General features: G+C 40.8%; 1 protein-coding gene across 10 annotated transcripts in view; it reads left to right on the top strand.

Moving 5' to 3' along the window:
* Positions 1–19,358, top strand: part of LOC105483388 (sidekick cell adhesion molecule 1) — a 960,109-nt gene that overhangs the window by 309,000 nt on the left and 631,751 nt on the right. For all 10 annotated transcript variants that reach the window (XM_071095418.1, XM_071095417.1, XM_071095416.1 and 7 more), the window contains one exon: positions 6,851–7,010. In XM_071095418.1, the coding sequence (XP_070951519.1) occupies positions 6,851–7,010 (160 nt within the window). The remainder of the gene's footprint in view (positions 1–6,850; positions 7,011–19,358) is intronic.

The following is a 19,358-nucleotide window of genomic DNA, read 5'->3' as shown; positions in this document are numbered from 1 at the left end:
TGAACTGCCAGCAGCTGAAATTTGAAAGACTACACTTAAACCAGAAAAGAATCTTCTACCCACATTTCTCAGAATAGTTGTTCACAAATGATACATTCTGCCCTGTGCTTTTGTTTCTCACTGGAATTTGAAAAATAAAACTTTTTGCTCATGGTAAATTCATAAGCTTGGGGCATGAAAATGTTTGAATTTGATATAAAAGAAGTTTTGAAAGGAAGATTAGTGATTTAAACCAAAAGATTAGTCGCCCTGGGAAATTCAGCTGTGGCAAAAGCAGAGTTCAGTAATAAAGAACCTGCCCTGGCTGATTGCTCCATTCATGCTGGCATTCTGATCCTCCCGGCTGGACTCGCACCTGATTGACGGTGCTGATTATGATGGCTTAATACAGCTCATCGTCACTTCACCAGGACACGTGGACTTTGCAGGCTTCAGAGACTCCCCCCCCCCCCCCCGGCCCCAACTTGTTTGTGGTACAGTTGATTCTTCTGCTAAGTGGGGGTTAATTATTTCTTTATTCGTTATCTTTTTAAAATGGAGGAGAAAAGGGCACATTCTCGAATAGGTGATGATTATCCTAGTGGAAGCTCTCTTGGGCAGAGTCAAAGGAAGAACTTGCAGTTTAACTTGCTTGATACCTCATAGTTGATTCCTATTCATTCTGCCATTGAAGGGTGTCAGGTGATAAGACTTAATTTTAGCTGTTGTGGAACAGCAGTGAAAATCCCTGGAAGACCCCCCTTCTTGATGTTAGGGAAGCCGGGAGACACAGGGTGAGGCTCTGCCTCCACACTTCATGGGCTCCAGCTGCCGCCCTTGTGATGCAGATACATGGGTCACGGTCCGTTTCTAGATGAGCAGAAGATTCTCACATTGGAAAGGTACCATGAAATACATTTACACTGGATCTGAAAAGCTTAAAAGTTTACTTAGGAAAGTGTCATCTTCACAAAAAATTATGATGTTGTATAAGCCTTCCTTTTTCTCCACAACCTCTCCAGCATCTCTTATTTTTTGGCTTTTTAATTACAGCCATTCTAACTGGTATCTTATTGTGGTTTTGATTTGCATTTCTGTAACAGTGGGAGTGTCAATTAGTTCAGCCATAGTGGAAGACAGTGTGGTGATTCCTCAAAGACCTGAAGACAGAAATACCATTCGACCCAGCAATCCTATTAACTGGGTATACACCCAGAGGAGTATAAATCGTTCTATTATAAAGATACATATACGCATACATTCCCAATAGCAATGACATGGAATCAACCCAAATACCCATCAGTGATCGACTGGATAAAGAAAATATGGTACATATATACCATGGAATACTATGCAGCCATAAAAACTATGCAGATCATGTCCTTTGCTGGGACATGGATGGAGCTGGAGGCCATGCTTAGCAAACTAACACAGTAACGGAAAACCAAATACCGCACGTTCTCCCTTATAAGTGGGAGGTAAATGATGAGAACACATGGACACAGAGAGGGGAACAAGACACACTGGGGCCTACTGGAGCGTGGAGGGTGAGAGGAGGGAGAGGATCAGAAAGAGTAACTAATGGATACCAGGCTTAAAACCTGGGTGATGAAATAATCTGTACAACAAACCCCCATGACACATGTTTACCTGTGTAACAAACCTGCACATCCTGCTGAACCTGAACTTAAAAGTTAAAAATTATGATGTTGTCTTGAGAGAATGTTAAGTCCATTCCTGTCCTTTGGACAGATCTTAAATCTGTATTAGACAGATGAAACTCTTTTTCTTTTTTTTTTTTTTTTTGTTATTGTTTTTTGATTTTCTTTTTATTTTATTTTATTTTATTATACTTTAAGTTCTAGGGTACATGTGGATAACGTGCAGGTTTGTTACATATGTATACTCGTGCCATGTTGGCATGCTGCACCCATCAACCTCGTCAGCACCCGTCAACTCGTCATTTACATCAGGTATAACTCCCAATGCAATCCCTCCCCCCGAAACTCTTTTTCATACATGATTTATGTTCTATTTTAAACATAGAAAACTTTCTATATGAAAATGGAAATTTCACTTTTCCTTAGTAATTTATTCTAGGGTCTTCTAATGTTCATTGTTAGAATATAGAAGTATTCTTAACGTCTGGTCATTTTCCTGAGGAAGGGAATGTCTATTATTACTTGAAATACACAAACCCCTCAAAGATTAATATGTGGGCCCTTGGCTTTTCCCCAGGTCAAAGTTTTATAACTTTACCTGAGAGGCAACTCAATCATTTTCTTTATGAATCATTTCAGAATGTTCTCTGTCCGAATTAAAGTATGTAAAGATCAATTGCTTTTGCAGGGGGTCTGTGCAGACTTAAATACTGATCCTTGTCTCTCCCTTTCTGTCCCCAAAGTTTTTGTGTTTTGTTACCTTTATGCCTTCTTTTAACTTGATGATCTACTGTATGTATTTCAATGGTAAATAGTGCTGGGCTCAGGGATGTGCTATTCCCCACATTGGCTAATCTATGTCAAAATACTTGTGGTTATGATTTTAATTTGAACGCTTAAAATTCCAGGGCACTGACATATTTTCCCCTCCCTTCTCCTTATAATGAATGTTAGTGTCTGTGCTGACCATAATTTTACAGCCATTTGGATCTCAAGATATTTGCTTGCCAACTATATGAAACCATTTATGAGCATTTTTTTTCCTACTAGCTCACAGTACCCAGCATTATAATTTGTACATAGTATAGGTATGTTTGGTTAACTATAAAGTCTATGAAAAATTGAGTTGTAGTATCATTTTAATTCAAATCCATTGTATACTATTTTAAACTGATGATGGTCTATCAATTGCAAAACGAAATTGCAAAACCAAAACCAAAACCAAATTTTTGAGCTTCTATCTTGAAGCTTTTCCCTTTCAAAAAAGATGTATTTTTTTAATGACTCATTCATGTAGGACACTAGAACCATATAAAGTGGCATTTCTTTTTCTATTGTTAAACAGAGTGCAAATGGCAAGACATTAATAAAGCCTGTAGCTCAGTAAATCCCACAGGATCAAGGCCACCTTCATTGCAGTTCAGCTTTATTAGACTGCTTGGGTCATAAGAGGAGATGATTTTAGCTGAAGTACATAACAAAAAGGGAAATTGGACACATGGCTACAATCAAATTTAAGAATGCACTTGAAATACAGCTTAGCACATGTCAGGTGCAGCAGAAGCAGGTGGAACTCTTGGAACAGGACAAGGCTTGACTACTCCTGACTTTGAGTTACATGTGCTATCACAGCATCTAACACTTTACTACTTATATTCCTGCATCAGTCCTAGATTATAAGCTCTTAAGGGACAGCGACTGTGTCTTACACTTTGTATACCCAATGGTGATTACAGAGGCTGGTTCCTAGAATCAATGCATGTTTATTGAACAGAAAGATGTACAAGTCAGAGACATAAGAATCCTTCTTGACATCTCCCTCTCCCTCACATCCATAACCAATCTATCACTGAATCTTTTTTACCACCTAACTATTGTTTTAAAGCAGATCACTGCAGTGGCCTCTGGACTGGTGTCCTCCCACTACTCCACTCCCTCTTTTATTTCTTCTCACATAACAGCCAGAATGTTCTTTTAACAACACAGTCATACAACCTCTTCAAAGACTTTTTGCTGTCTTTTTTTTTTCTTTTTGAGACAGGGTCTTGGTCTGTCGCCCAGGCTGCCAGGCTGGAGTGCAGTGGCACAATCACGGCTCACTGCAGCCTTGACTTCCTAGGCTCAAGTAATCCTTCCACCTCAGCTCCCTTCGTAGCTGGGACTGCAGGTGCATACCACCACACTGGTTAATTTTTTAAAAAATTTTTGTGGAGATGGGGTCTCACTGTGTTGTCCAGGCTGGTCTTGCACTCTGGAGCTCAAGCAATCCTTCTGCCTCAGCCTCCCAAAGTGTTGGGATTATAGGCATGAGCCACCACAACTGGCTGTCCTTTTGTAGTAAGAGCTAACCATCATCATCATCATCATCATCATTATCTTGACAGTACTTTCTACAAGGTTATAAATAGGGTGATCACACATGTTATTAATACTCAAACACTTGAATATGAGGTGGGCACCATAGATAATCATGCAAGGATGGGATGGGAACCAGAACATGGGCTTGCCCTGCTTGCAAGGCCCTGCACAACCTGGCCCTGCTCATCCCCCTTCCAGTCACTCTCTTTGCACCTGCGGCAAGGCTTGCTGTTCAGTCCTTCGTACTGTCCAAGGGTACTTGCCATGTTTGCTCCTACCAGAGGACCTGTTTAAGTGTTTTGAGTGCTGCCAACCTTTTTGTTCTCAGCTCCTGCATTTCATCTCATTGACTAGGTTAAATCTCCTACTGTAAGTTCTTGCTATACTCATAAATGCAATTTAATATTTATTTATTTGAATGAATAAATGAATAAATACTTGTGAGAGGTTGGTAATATTGTATTACTAATATACCAATTATGATGGAATATAGTGATCAACAAAATGACAAAATAACCTATATATTTATATTTAAATTCTATATATTCAGTTTATGCCCTGTAGTTTAATGTGCAACTAGTTTCAATGTTAACATTTCTAATATGCTATTTGATGTTTATTAAATGTACAGTAATTTATAAGAACAGCTTTGTAATGTCACAAATAAATTACCAAAATTTAAAGTTGGGTATGAATTCTTGAAAAGAAATTTTCCATATTAAGAAATATGTGACACTTGGAGTCAAAATATATAGAATTGGTTGATTCTGGAGCTAGATTATCTGGATTTAAATCATGACTTCACTGCCTACTGGCTGAGTAGCGTTGAGCAAGTTATTTAACTTCTCCATGCTTCTGTTTATTCATCCTTAAAATGGGTATAATGATGATGTCTATTTTGTAGAGCTTTTGTGAGAAATGAGTTTATATAGATAGATAGATAGATAGCATTTAGAATGGTTTCCAGCACATAGTAAATAATAAATACTAGCGATTGCTGATGTTTGTGTTATTATATTTATTCATTCAACAAATATTTATTAAATGTCTCCTTAGTTCCTGACATTGTTGTAGGTGCTAGGAATTCAGAAGTGATCAAGACTAATGTAATGCAGAGTAACCTACAAACACTTTAATTTCAGAATCTGATAAGTATTGTGAATGGAATAAACATAATGACTTGTTAGGGCATATTGTGTGGGAGGAGCTTTAGTTAATCTGAAGGATGAGAAAAGATCAGCACGCACAGAGCATCCTAGGTGGAGGAAAGACCAAGTGCGAAGGCCCTACAGTAGGTGTCTCAGTCCATTTTCTGCTGCTGTAACAGACTGGGTAATTCAAAAACGATGTAAGTGTATTTGACTCATGGTTCTAGAGGCTGGGAAGTTCAACAACATAGCAGTGCATCTGGGGAGGCCCTTTGTGCTATATCATCCTGTCAAGGGAGTGCATGAGACAGAAAGAGAATGGGGACCCAACTTATCCTTTTTATGAGGACCCCACTCCCTTGATAACTAACCCTGTCCCACAGTATCAGCGTTAATCCATTCCTGAAGGTAGAGCCTCCATGACCTAATCATATCTTCAAGGTCCCGCCTCTTATTGCAGTTATAATGGCCATCACATTTCATCGTGAGTTTTGGAGGGGACATTCAGACCACAACTCTGGGAAAGAGCGTGGCTTGGGTTTAAATGTGCAAGAAGTGAAGTGTGCCTGGAGTGCTCTGTGTGAGCAGAGACGGGAGGAGGCCTGAATGAAAGTTAGAAAGCTGATTATGCAGGTGGATCTTGGGGACTTTTGTAGAAAAATGAGGAGTCATATAATCCAGTTTATTGTGCTGATGAAGAAACAAAAACCTGTAAGTCCTGATGAAGGTCATGTAGTTAATTAGTGACGCTAGAGCTAGAAGCCAAGTGTGCTGCATCCATATTAAAAAACATCATTGAAACAGATCTACAAAAACTGGACATATCTAGGATTCTATCCATTTTCACAAAGTAAATGTACCATTGTAACCATATCAGGAAATACATTTTGACCTGCTTTTCATAAGCCATCCCATTCCCTTCACCCCCTTCGCTATCCTGTCCCTCAGAGGTAACCCTTATCCTTAACCTCTGACACCATAGATCAGTTTTACCTGGCTCTGAACTTTTATGAGCTTTTGAATAGTGGCACATGCTATCAACTTTTTTGAAAATTCTGTCTGGCTTCTTTCGCTTGACTTGATGTGTGTGGGATTTACCCATGTTGCTGTGTGTAGCGATTGTTGCTCCATTCTCGCTGCCGTGCGCTGTTCCATTATGTGAATATACCACGAGTTTCCTGTGTTGCATCCCATTGAAAGTCACCAGAAGAGACCATTTCTGTGTGTGTATGAAAGGAAAGCTAGATTGTGATTCATGTCCTTTATGTATGTATGTTAATCTTGCTTATCCTACTTTTTTTAAACAAATTGAGGGTTATAGAGGTAACTTCGCTTTTATAGCTCGCATACACTTGACTGTTTTCTCGCAAACAGATTGCCTAGTTAAAACCAAAGGCTTGCATGTACAGGGATTTTTCCGACGTGTCCCTTCAATAAGCTGTTCACCATAAGTGGAAATAACTTGGATGAACCTGTCAGATGCTTTCAAATGCGGGTATCATTGAGCTTTCAGCTTTTTGAAATATTATCTGGGGTATTGCATGTTTCCAGGGGGTAAAGGATTATTTACTTCTTAATTGGGCCAAATAGCCATCACTTTCATTTTAATATTAGGTTTGTTTAAATAATAGGTTTATTAATTAGATGAGTGCCACTTTCACGCGCACTTCAGTTTTGGTTTTGTTTTGTTTTTTAATATTTCAGATGACGTTGCTCCGTATTTTAAAACGGAGCCAGGCCTGCCACAGATCCACCTGGAAGGGAACCGCCTTGTTCTCACCTGCCTGGCCGAAGGGAGCTGGCCTTTGGAGTTCAAGTGGATGCGCGATGGCCGCGAGCTCACCACCTACAGCAGCGAATATAAGTAATTGATCGCTTGAAAATAAGATCCCATTTCAGTTGATGTGTTTGGAATACTTGCCTTATTGGCCATCATAGCACAATGAGTGAAAATACTGGATGGAATTTCTAATGCATTCAAGATTAAATGAATAGATTTGAATATGTAATTAGAATGTGATTTGCTGTTCTCCTATAGGTTGTGTTTACACCTAGGAAGTCTATCATTATATTTGTAAAAGTAAGCCCATTAGTGAAATTGTCAGGCAACAAAAAGCTATGATTACAGAGCAATGCCAGTAACAGCTTTAGTATGATACATTTACTTTCCAAGGGCAACAGCCCCACCCACAAGTATCATTCCTATCTAGGCACAAATGTTTAAACAGATCTTTAGTTTGGTAGCTAGAGCTCTGAGTAGTCAGCGAAAATCTTTCCTAGCTGCTTTCAAGTGGAGATAGGGACGGATGGAATCATAGAGAATGGGCATGAGTACAGCCTCTATATTCAGCAGCAAAAAAACAGTATATATTGAAGTCCTACCATGTGCCCGGCACTGTGCCAGGCACCAGGGATCTGATGCACATGGGGTGAACATGATGTGGGGACAGAGGGCCTGAACCTGGGGCAGAGCACGAGATCAGGATAAGACTGAGGTGAGGATTCACCTGGAGGCAGCGGCACAGCCTTTGGAGCCTCAGGGTCTTACCACATTTCAGAGCTTTTCAGGGCTATACTTTGTGAGGATGATAATATTAGATGCTGCAGTTCTATGCAGGATGGAGAACTGGCATGCCAGAAAAGTCCAGGAGGCCTCACTATTAGCAAAGTCAGCGATGCCGTGTTCTTCTTCAGATGAAGTAAAGAATGGGCTGTACAGAGGCATTTTAAGTGGACTAATAAGCTTCTCAAAATGGGGAATAGCCCACCCACTCACTCTCTTTACCTCTGAGGTTGTGATATGGTGGTCCGTGGAACCACACTCAGCCTGCCCAGAATTTATGTGTGTGTCAGTTGTGTGTGTGTTTGTATTTTAAAAATCAATTAAAAATATATGTGGGAATGCGTAAAGCATTTTTTTCCTCTCTCTCTCTCTTTTTTTTTTTTTTGAGATGGAGTTTCACTCTTGTTGCCCAGGCTGGAATGCAGTGGCATGATCTTGGCTTACTGCAACCTTCACCTCCTGGCTTCAGACGATCCTCCTGCCTCAGCCTCCCGAGTAGCTGGGACTACAGGGGTGAGCCACCAAGCCTGGCTAATTTTTGTATTTTTAGTAGAGACAGGGTTTCATTGTGTTGACCAGGCTGGTCTCGAACTCCTGACCTCAGGTGATCTGCCTGCATTGGCCTCCCGAATTGCTAAGATTATAGGAGTGAGCCACAGCATATTTTTTTAATTGGCTGTCAACATTTGACAGTTGTAAGATTTTCTGTAAAAACCTTGCTTCCCAGCCTCTGTAGACCAGTCAGAAGGCCTGGCTGCCTGGTCTGCAGCCCCAGTCAGGAGCAGTGGCTGAGCAGAGCTGCCCCCAGCAAAGGCACAGACACTCCCTGGTTCTCCTCAGTGCTCTCTGACAGCCCCCTCCCTTGTCGCACCTCACTTGCTCTGCCCATTCCCATCAGCCAGCCACGCTTTAGACAAGTGAGTGTGTGACTGCTTACATTATCGGGCCTACCCTGTTGGAGGATCTACACTCAGGGAGAAGTTTATCGTAGTAGATCATAGCATGTTGAAATCAAACAGTCCTGAATCCCCGGACTGGCAGAATCCAGTTCCACTGCACCTGAGCAGTGGTGGTATCACTTTGGGCAGGTGGCCCATGAGCCCTGCCATAAGTGTAAAGAGAGTACTGTAAGCGTTTGCAAAATGGGAAAGATCCCTCTTCATCTGGAGTATTGTGAGTGTTTAAGGCTCTAATGATCGTAGGCAGCACTATACATTATTACCATGTGATATCGCAAGACTTGGTTTGTTAGAAGGGGTGTAAGAAAGCAAAAACAAAAAACTTAGAATTGAGAACCATGTTTGAGTAGTGGCTGATGACAGATGACTGGAGTTTAGGGACTTGCTCTTCAGCTTACCGGTGTGACTTTGGACAAGTTATCTAAGCATGTTGATCTTTTTCCATCTGAAAAATGAGTATAATAAAGCCCACCGCACTTTTTTATGAGGGGTCTCATAAAAATTAAATTACATCGTGCTTTGTGTGCCCCCGAAAGAAAGGAATGGGGTTTCAAAGAACCCAGATTGTTCTTCCTAAGAAGAAGCAGGGCACGATGTGGATAATGTGTGGCAGTGGCCTGGCAGTCAGGCTACACGCCTTGGATAGTGGGAAAGGAATTGTTTCCTAGATCTTCAGTTTCCACATGGATGTTTTCTGACATTGAATTCCCCAAGAACATGCCTTTGTGTAGGCACCAAGCCGTTTCTCTTCTCCGACCACCCGTAATAGTGATTTCTCCTCCATCCCAGGAGAAAGCACACGTGTCCCGTATCTGAGTCTTCCTGTGGAACTCTCTCTCGGGGGTGCAAGAGTAAGACAGAATAATATCCAAGTTCCCACTATTAAAGAATTCTTTCGATTTTTAAATGGATAATATGGGTCTGAAAACGATTATTTGCATTTTATTTTATCGAATATACAGAGAGTCCCCACCTTAACGATGGTTCAACTTAACAAGTTTTTGACTTGACGTAGGTGAGAAACCCTTCTGTTTTTTACTTTAAGTATAGTATTTAGTAAGTCACATGATATATTCAACAGTTTATTGTAAAGCAGGCTTTGTGTTAGATGATTTTGCCCATTTGTAGGCTGATACTAGTGTTCGGAGCATGCTTAATATAGGCTAGGCTAAGCCATGGTGTCTGTGAGGGTAGGTACGTAAAATGCACATTTGACCTAGGATATTTTCAACATGTGATAGGTTTATTCGGACATAACACCTTCATAAGGCAAGCAGCATTTCTATTTAAAATAATTGTGTAGGCCCGGCACAGCGGCTGACACCTGTAATCTCAGCACTTTGGGAGGCCGAGGAAGGCGGATCATTTGAGGTCAGCAGTTCGATACCACCAGCCTGGCCAACATGGTGAAACCTCGTCTCTACTAAAAATACAAAAATTAGCCGGGTATGGTTGGTGCATGCCTGTAATCCCAGCTAATTGGGAGGCTGAGGCAGGAGAATCGCTTGAACCCGGTAGGCGGAGGTTGCAGTGAGCCAGGATCTCACCACTGCACTCCAGCCTGGGCTACAGAGTGAGACTCCATCTCCAAAAAATAAAAATAAAAAAAGAATGGTGTAACAGTTGTATTTTAAATGCCAAAATGTACAATAAGCTATTATATATGCTGCCTTTCAAACTTATAGTGAGACAATTTGCAGTCAACTTAAAACTACAGGAAGAGGAGGAACTCTATTTGCATTCTTCTTGCCCTTGCAAACTTATTTGTTCATTGGAAACACACAAGAAGACAAAACGGTGGTGGTATTGAAGCAAGACTGAGGGAGTGACTCATTATATATGGACCATTAAAATAAACTAGGTGCTTCACTACTGTGACACGGGAAACATAAGGAATGGGTGATTCTGAAGCAAGAATTGTTTGGGGTATTCGTGATAAATTATATTATGTTCAACGAGGGCCTCAGACACTGAGATGGGTTATTAGGAATCTATCATATCTTGCTATCCTTTTTTTTTCAAGATATAAAACCTGCCTAAAAATCTCGTGCTATTTTTTCAAATTACTCTTTCCTCTGCTTCCTTCCAATAAGCACCTTCATTTATCATATGTTAGCCTTCATGAGACCCCTCTAAGTTTCACGTGAAAAAACCATGGATACTTTCTGAAAATGGTAGCTGTTTCCCATCTTAACAGAACCTTTATTTTTCCCCACGTTGGTGTCAGTTACAAAAATGTTAAACCTATAAAGAGCAAATACTATACATTTACTTTTTCTAGCTTTGACTTAAAATAGCATTTTCTTTGCATTACACACTGCACAGTGAATTTCAAATGTTGTGTTTCTTTCTTTCTTTCTTTTCTTTTTTTTGGAGGTGGAATCTCTCTCTGTTGCCCAGGCTGGTGTGTAGTGGAGCGATCTTGGCTCACTGCAACCTTTGTTTCCTGGTCTCAAGTGATTGTCAACCTCCGGAGTAGCTGAAACTACAGGCATGTGTCACCATGCACGGCTAATTTTTGTATTATTAGTAGAGAAGGTGTTTCACCATGATGGCCAGGCTGATCTTGAACTCCTGACCTCAAGTGATCTGCCTGTCTCAGCCTCCCAAAGTGCTGGGGTTACAGGCGTGAGCCACCACGCCTGGCCTCAAATGTTATGTTTCATATTCATGCTCATGTCTACATTTCGGCACAGGTGACTACTATCTTAGCAAGTTGATGGTAATTCAGCAATTAAGCTAAGTTTGCATAGATGCCTTAGGTGGATTTGTATTCTTTTCAGAAAGCATTTACTCTAAATTATTTTCTACTTTGGAATTAAAAAAATGTTGTAATTATATTCAAGATATACATACACATAAGCCAAGAATTTCTTAATACTAGGCACAATATTTATTATTGTAACAGAAGGAATAATTGTATACTCTAAACTCCTAAAAATTTTATAGTTTTCTTATGTAACCTGCCTCTGTGGTTCAATTTCTATGACAATATAAAAATAGAAATTTGATGGATGTTTATTCTTGCTTTATTCCAGGGAAAATAAGAATGGTTAAGGGAAAGGTTATTTTTTTCTTTTGTTTTATAAAAAGGCAAACACATTTCACAGTATCAATAAAAATTATGAAATACCTGGGAATAAGTTTTACAAGAAATGAGTAGAACCCACATGGAAAGTGTGTAATGCGATATAAAAGAAGATCCTTATATAGGAAACCCAAATGCTATAAAAATTACAGTTCCTTTGAAACCATCGTAGAATTTTAGCCTAACATCAGTAGCACTTTTAAGAAACCTAATATCAATAGCTGATTTTATTTTATTGAGATAGGGTCTCACTCTGTTGCCCAGGTTGGAGTGCAAGTGGCATGATCATGGCTCACTTCAGATTCAGCCTCCTGGGCTCAAGCAATCCTCCTGCCTCAGCCTCTCAAGTAGCTGGGACCACGGGACCCACCACCACACCTGGCTAAGTTCTGTGTTTTTTGTACAGATGGGGTTTGTACTATGTTGCCTAGTCTGGTCTCAAACTCCTGGCCTCAAGTGATCTGCCAGTCTTGGCCTCCCAAAGTACTGGGATTATAGGTGTAAGCCACTGCACCTGGCCAGGATATTTTAATAAAAAATGCCAATGGGATTTTCTGGGGAAGTAACTTGACTGATGAAGTTTTTCTAAAGCTTATCTGGAAATATAAACAGAAGAATACCAACAAAATTTCAAAACATTAAATAAATAGTGGGGAGGAATTTATTTTTCTAGAACCTAAGGCATATTAGAATGCCATAATAATTAAGTAATATGTTAATAGTATAAAATTAAACAGTATGCCAGAGGAGCATTTTGATCCAGACCATTGTATTTATAAAACATATATAATCAAGGCCAGGCATGGTGGCTCACGCCTGTAATCCCAGCAATTTGAGAGGCTGAGGTGGGCGGATCACCTGAGGTCAGGAGTTCGAGACCAGCCTAACCAATATGGAGAAACCCCGTCTCTACTAAAAATACAAAATTAGCCGGTTGTGGTGGCTCATGCCTATAATCCTAGCTACTCGGGAGGCAGGAGAATCGCTTGAACCCGGAAGGTGGAGGTTGCAATAAACTGAAATCATGCCATTGTACTCCAGCCTAGGCAACAAGAATGAAACTCTGTCTCAAAAATAAAAGTAAACAAAATAAAAAAGTATATATATATATATTCAAATGAGTTCTCAAACCAATGCTAAAAACAACTTTTTGCAAACAACATTCAAAATACATCCTCATTAAACATCAAAATGAATTTCAGATACATTGATGAATTAAATATAAAAAAAAGGAAACATAAACAAAGGGAATATTTGAATGATCTCAAACTATACCAGGACAAAGTACAAAAGCATTGAGGAACTTCACCAGAAACAGATCACAGATAAATTTACAAATATTTACAAGTTTTGTATAAAAGAGATAAAAATTTTAATTGCCCATATGCTTAAATAATCCTTACAAGTTAAAAGGCAAGCAACAAACTGGGACAATATTTGCAACGAATCAGACAGTTCTGTCTCTAATAACCTGGGATCTCCTGATGACTGGTGGAGATAAAGCTTGCGTCTCCTTGTTTGTGAATGTCATCCCAGGCAGCAGGTGTAAAGGCAGGGGAATGAAGCAGGGAGGAAGGAAGCACCAGTGCAGGGATCCCTTATCAAGTTGGCAGTCACTATAAGTGGCTGGAGCTCAATCTTGTTTGGAACCTCTATGGAGTCTTAGGAAATGAATCTCAGAAGTGCCCACCCTAATGGGTGAAAGAGGAAAATATTTATCAGCTCCTGTACTTGGCTGATAAATATGGGCCCCATGGTTATTAGCCTTCATTTCTAATTAGCTCAAGCATTAGTAAGCAGCTAAACCTGCTGACTGGTGCCAGAGAATCTCCAGGACAGGAAGCAAGAAATATGAGGCATGGGTTGAGGCAAAGTGATGCCAGCTGTGCCACCATAAGGCCACTCTGGGCTGCTTGGAAGTGTTGACCACACCAGCAGCTCAAGTAAAAGGTGGAGCCACAAGGATTTTTCTTTCTTTCCTTCTTTTTTTTTTTTTTTTTTTTTTGAGAGAGAGGGTCTCACTCTGTCGCTCAGGCTGGACTGCAATAGTGTGATCATAGCTCATTGCAGCCTTGAACTCCTAGGCTCAAGTGATCCTTCTGCACCATCCTCCCTAGTAGCTGGGATCACAGATGGGTGCCACCACAGCTAGCTATTATTATTATTATTATTATTATTTTTTTTTTTTAGACATAGGGTCTTGCTATGTTACCCAGCCTGGTCTTGAACTCCTGGTCTCAAGCAGTCCTACTGCCTTGGTCTCCCAAAGTGCTGGAGTTACAGGTGTGAGCCACCACTTCCAGACCAAAAGGATTCTTTAAATGGAATGTAAGAGGACAAAATTGAGTCTATTCCTGGAACCCCTCAGTGTAACTTGTACTGACTATTAGGTCTAATTAATGAAAGGGTTCCTTCTAAGAAGGTAGTCAGCTGTAGTTTCTAACAAGGACTTTATTCAAAAGAGTTAGTGGAACAAGCTGTTTTTCTTACTAGACCAAGTCTCAAGGCTATAATGGGTGTATGTATTTTCTCCTGCCCGTTCTAGGTATGCGTGAATCTCAGCCTGCTCCTCAGCTAGTCGAATTTGCTTGGTGCTGGGTGGCCCAGGCCCTCATCTCAGCTTTTAGTTGTCTTGCTTCTGTTGGGCCGTGGATTCTCTAATTGCAACTGGTCTTGCGAGCACTAAGGGATACCCCAGCAACTTCTCTCCTCTTCACCTCTGCTGTGTGGCACCAGCCCCAATGTCTCAGGGTAATTAGAGTCATTACCTCCGTCAGTGTAGTAATGCCTTTCTTTTTCACCAGCCCACTGGCATGAAGTGCACGAAGTGACTAGGATGTATTAAAGAGTCCAATTCTCTGGATCCCTTTTTCTTCTATGGGATATCTTCCCTCACCCGAGAACTCAGGTCTGTAATCCAAAAGAGCCTAAAGTTGGGGGGAAAAAACCAAATAGATGGCCAGAATAGGGACCAATCATATCTTGACCTCAGGTTTAACAATTTTTTTTTTTTTTTTTTTTTGAGACAGGGTCTTGCTTTGCTGCCCAGGTTGAAGTGCAGTGGCACAGTCACAGTTCATTGCAGCCTCGACCTTCCGGGCTCAGTTCATCCTCCGACCTCAGCTTCCCACGTAGCTAGGAGTACAGGCACACACCACCATGCCCGGCTAATTCTTTTATTTTTTTTTTGTAGACACAGGGTTTTACCATGTTGCCCAGGCTGGTCTCAAATTCCTGGGCTCAAGTGATTGACCCAGCTCGGCCTCCCCAAGTGTTGAGATTACAGGCATGAGCCACCATGTCCAGCTAACACTACCAGGCATTGTTCCGAATCCTATTATCCTATTAGTGTGGCTACTTCCAGGTAATGCAATATCTGCTAGGCCTACCTGATCCCCTGGGGAAAGTGCCTGTTCTCATACCTCCTTCAGTAAGTACAATGAGTTCCTGATCTGCGGCAATGCTGTGCAGGCTGCCATGCGTATAGATTAGGTATTCAAGCTTCCAGATTGTGGTGCTGGCTGAGTCAATGAACAGAGAAGGCAGATCCGTATCCAGAGGAGATACTGAGTTTGATTAGGAAGAGTCACTGCATGTTTCCTTGGTAGAAAGGCCAGATATAAGCAGCCAGTCGCAAGTGGCCAGCTTGAAGAATCATGTTGCACTGTTGGTTCAGCATCAGTCTCTGCCGTTGCCAGGTTTGGCATCTGGCATTGGCAAAAGCCAGATTAGCTTTGGTGAGGAGGAGCTGCTGCTGTCGGATTCATTCATAGCCTCAGTCCTTGCCAACATGACCGGTTTATGTCCCATTTTATTAGTTGAGAAGAAATCTAAATGACAGCCACAGTTGAGTCATCCTCTTCAACTGATTGATGAGTGCCTTATCTGAAGTGGATGCTCTCTAGTGATATCAAAAATCCACATACGTCAGCCACCCCCATTGGGTTTTTAACAAATGACTTTCTTTGTTTCTGAATTTCCAGTCCTATTTCTCTCAGGCCTCTTTCCCATCAGCCAAGCAAGTTGTCAGTGCCCAAGTGTCTCTTTACATCCATTCCCAACCCATTTCTTTCTCAAATCTCTCCCCATTCAAAGTTAAGGACCAAAGGTACTACTTGCAGCTTCGTCTGCTTGGAAGACTCTTCCTTCACCGTGCTCCCTTTCGCCACACATGAGTAAGGCGGTAGTGTGACATCTTCATTTTCCAGATCAAGGCGACCCATGTATAATCCCAGGCCTGAGTGTTTAACTGTTCTATCAGTTGGTGAGGCCTGTGTATAATTGAGAGAGTAGTCTTACTCTTATGGCTACATAGTTCTGTTAATAATTCCCTCCTCATGCTTATCTCCAGTTGCATATTTTCTTTCTTTCAAGATAGAGTCTTGCTCTGTTGCTTAGGCTAGAGTGTATAGATGTATATACAAGATATGTATATTTTGTATACATATACAAAATATGTAGAGATGGGATCTCACTATGTTCCCAGTCTGGCATGTTTTCTTAATACCTATGGGATCAGGACTTCAGTTTGTCCTAAGGACATCAGAAGTTGCCCTTCAATGTACTTAGTTCCCTTCTGCAGAAGGCATAATATTATTCCAGGACCTTACGATGCGTGCTTGACTCTTCTTTGGGGCTACTAGAGACTCCCCACAACATCCTTATCCACAACAGATATCTCTGGCAGCATCCCTTATGCTGGGATATGTGGCTTACGTGAAAGGGCAGCTTCTAGAACTGTTGTCTAATTCTATGGCTGAGTCCTTTCTTCTTCTTTGTCTCCCTAAAAACTGACAACCTGGGCCAAGATAAAGTAATTGGGATCTGATTTACTGCCTCATTTGAAACAACTGTAAAACTGGACAAAAAATATGAACAGTTCTCAAGACATTGGATATCAGGCAGTGAAAGAATGTGATCGCTGAGAGATAGAAGACAAACAAGGGGAGCCCTATGATTACCCTCTGCTTACTGCCTTGAGGGGATTTCTAGGCTGTGGCATAGAGAAGGAAAACCCAGGCAGAACCTAGAGGACTTTCTGAGTTGAAGAGAGCTGAGAGTTTGGAAAGATCTAGGCAGTGAGATTTCTAAGGGCAGGGTACTGGATAAGAGAGCACTACATAGAGAAAGAATGCTGGAGACCTCCAGAGGGTCCACCTTGAGTGTTTGGCAGAATATTCATCAGCACATTCATGTGAGAAAACTACCCCAGGCAAGGGAAAGGACTATCCAAGAAGATTAGAGGCAGTGTTCTCTGTGCTTACACAGGACTTGGCGGAGTGTCTGTTCTCACCAGCCAAACCGTCAAACGTCGTATTCATGAGTTTATCAGATAACCTACACAGAGTTGTCTTGGGTCTTGAGAATGGTTAGCCCTAGACCAAATCCTGCTCTGGTTCTGCCTAACAAGTCTTGAAAAGCAAGACCCAAAAGGATCCAACTACTGCTCAATATCTTCACAGTATCAGAGAACAAAGTTAATGAATATTTATAGGAATGCAAGAATTTCCAGGACCCAACAAGGGAGAATTCACAGTGTCTAAACTCTAATCAAAGATCATCAAGCATATACAGATGCAGGAAAGCATGACCCATAACAAAGAGAAAAATCAACTGATTGAAACCAAGCCAGAACTGACACGGTTATTAGAATTAACAGAGAAAGACAATGAAACAGCTATAACTGTATAACCTATGATCAACGTAGAGACATGAAAAACACAAAAAAGGCAGAAATCAAACTTATAAAGATGAAAACTATCATGTGTGAGATAAACACTGGATGGGACTATCAGGAGACTTGACATCACAGAAGAAGATATTAATAAAGATATCGGAATAGAACTATCCAAAATAAAAGGCAGATAAAAAAAAAAAAAACCAAACACGATGAAAAGGCCACAAATGAGTTGTGGGAAAGCTTCAGATGGCCTAATAGATGCGTAACTGGAATCCCCAAAGGAGGCAGTGGGAGGAAAAATATTTGAAGAAATAATTTTTTCAAATTTGCAAATCCTAATTACTGGAGTTACCAGCCAGTGCAGTAAGGCAAGAAAAAGAAGTAAGAGGCATCCAGATTGCAAAGGAAGAAGTAAAACTGAATTTCCAAGTTACATCATTATTTATGTAGAAAATATGTTACATATTTTTAAAAAGCTGCTAATAAGTGAGTTTAGCAACATTACAAGATAGAAGATCAACATATAAGAATTATATTTCTGTGTACTAGCAAAAAAATCTGAAAATTATATATTTAAAATTTAAGGTAGGATGGGCATGGTGGTGCATGCCTGTAATCCCAGTTACTTGGGAGGTTGAGGCAGGAGAATCCCTTGAACCCAGGAGGCAGAGGATGCAGTGAGCCGAGATTGTGCCATTGCCCTGCAGCCTGGGTGACAAGAGCAAAACTCCGTTTCAAGAAGAAGAAGAAAAAAATTTAAGATAGTACAAAAAAATCTGAAGTAAGGATAAATCTGACAAAGGGTCTGTAAGACCTTTACACTGAAAACTACAAACAATGCTGAGAGAGAGAAGAAAAAGAAGACCTAAATCAATGCGCAGATACCCTGTGTTTATGTATCTGAAGGCTTAATATTATTAACAGGTCCATTTTTTCCGAACAGTCCCATGTTGATATTCTTCAGGCTCAAGACCCTGAGACAAATTACATGACTAAAATCTAAAATTCATCACTAAGCTGTGGGGAAGATTTCTCTACATGATTTTTTTTTTTTTTTTTTCCAGAGACAGGGTGTCACTTTGTTGCCCAGGCTGGAGTGCAGTGGTGCAATGGTTCACTCCAACTTCTGCCACCCAGCTCAAATGATTCCCCCCACCTCAGCCTCCCGAGTAGCTGGGACTACAGGCACATGCCATCACGCCTGGTTAATTTTTGTATGTTTAGTAGAGACAGGGTTTCACCATGTTGCCCAGGCTGGTCTCAAACTCCTGGGCCGAAGCGATCCACCCACCTTGGCCTCCCAAAGTGCTGGGATTATAGATGTGAGCCACCACACTCAGCTTCTACATGCTTTTTGTTTTGTTTTAATCTATTGCGTTCTCTTTGTACTCACCAAGAAGAAGAGGCTATTATATTTAATTGAGAACTCTTTTCTCAGTTGGTTTCCTCATCACCCAACCTAATTGTGTGTGACTCCCATCTACATCTTCTTGAAAAGGGCATAATTTCTCTAGTTGTCCATCTTGATGTTCAGCTTTCATTTTCCTAACCTTGGTTTATGTCAACTCTCTTCTTCTAGTTAACTCCTCTTGGCTCCTGTCCTCTATGAAGTGCCTATCTTACAACAGCAAGGACAAAAGGTGCTATCTCATTTAATTTACCTCCATAATATTAATGTGGTGTGACCTCACATTCATATTCTCCCCACAAAGTTGAGTGTTATTTGTATTTATTTCTGGCTTCGGTTTGACTGCTTTTTGGAACTCTGTATGGTCACAACAGATATGAATGTTTATGGAGAATCTCTGAGGCAGAATTAGCATTAGGGTTTTTAAGGTTCTCATCGGAAATGATTTGAATTTAGATAATTATTGGTTTTTTGTTTAGGGATCATTGTGGAAGCTAAGTGAAGACCTTTGGCC

Source organism: Macaca nemestrina, chromosome 4 (assembly GCF_043159975.1).
Source record: "Macaca nemestrina isolate mMacNem1 chromosome 4, mMacNem.hap1, whole genome shotgun sequence".
NCBI classification, from domain to species: Eukaryota; Metazoa; Chordata; class Mammalia; order Primates; family Cercopithecidae; genus Macaca; species Macaca nemestrina.
The sequence above is the reverse complement of the archived record's forward strand: the minus strand, read 5'-3'. Positions and strand labels throughout refer to the sequence as shown.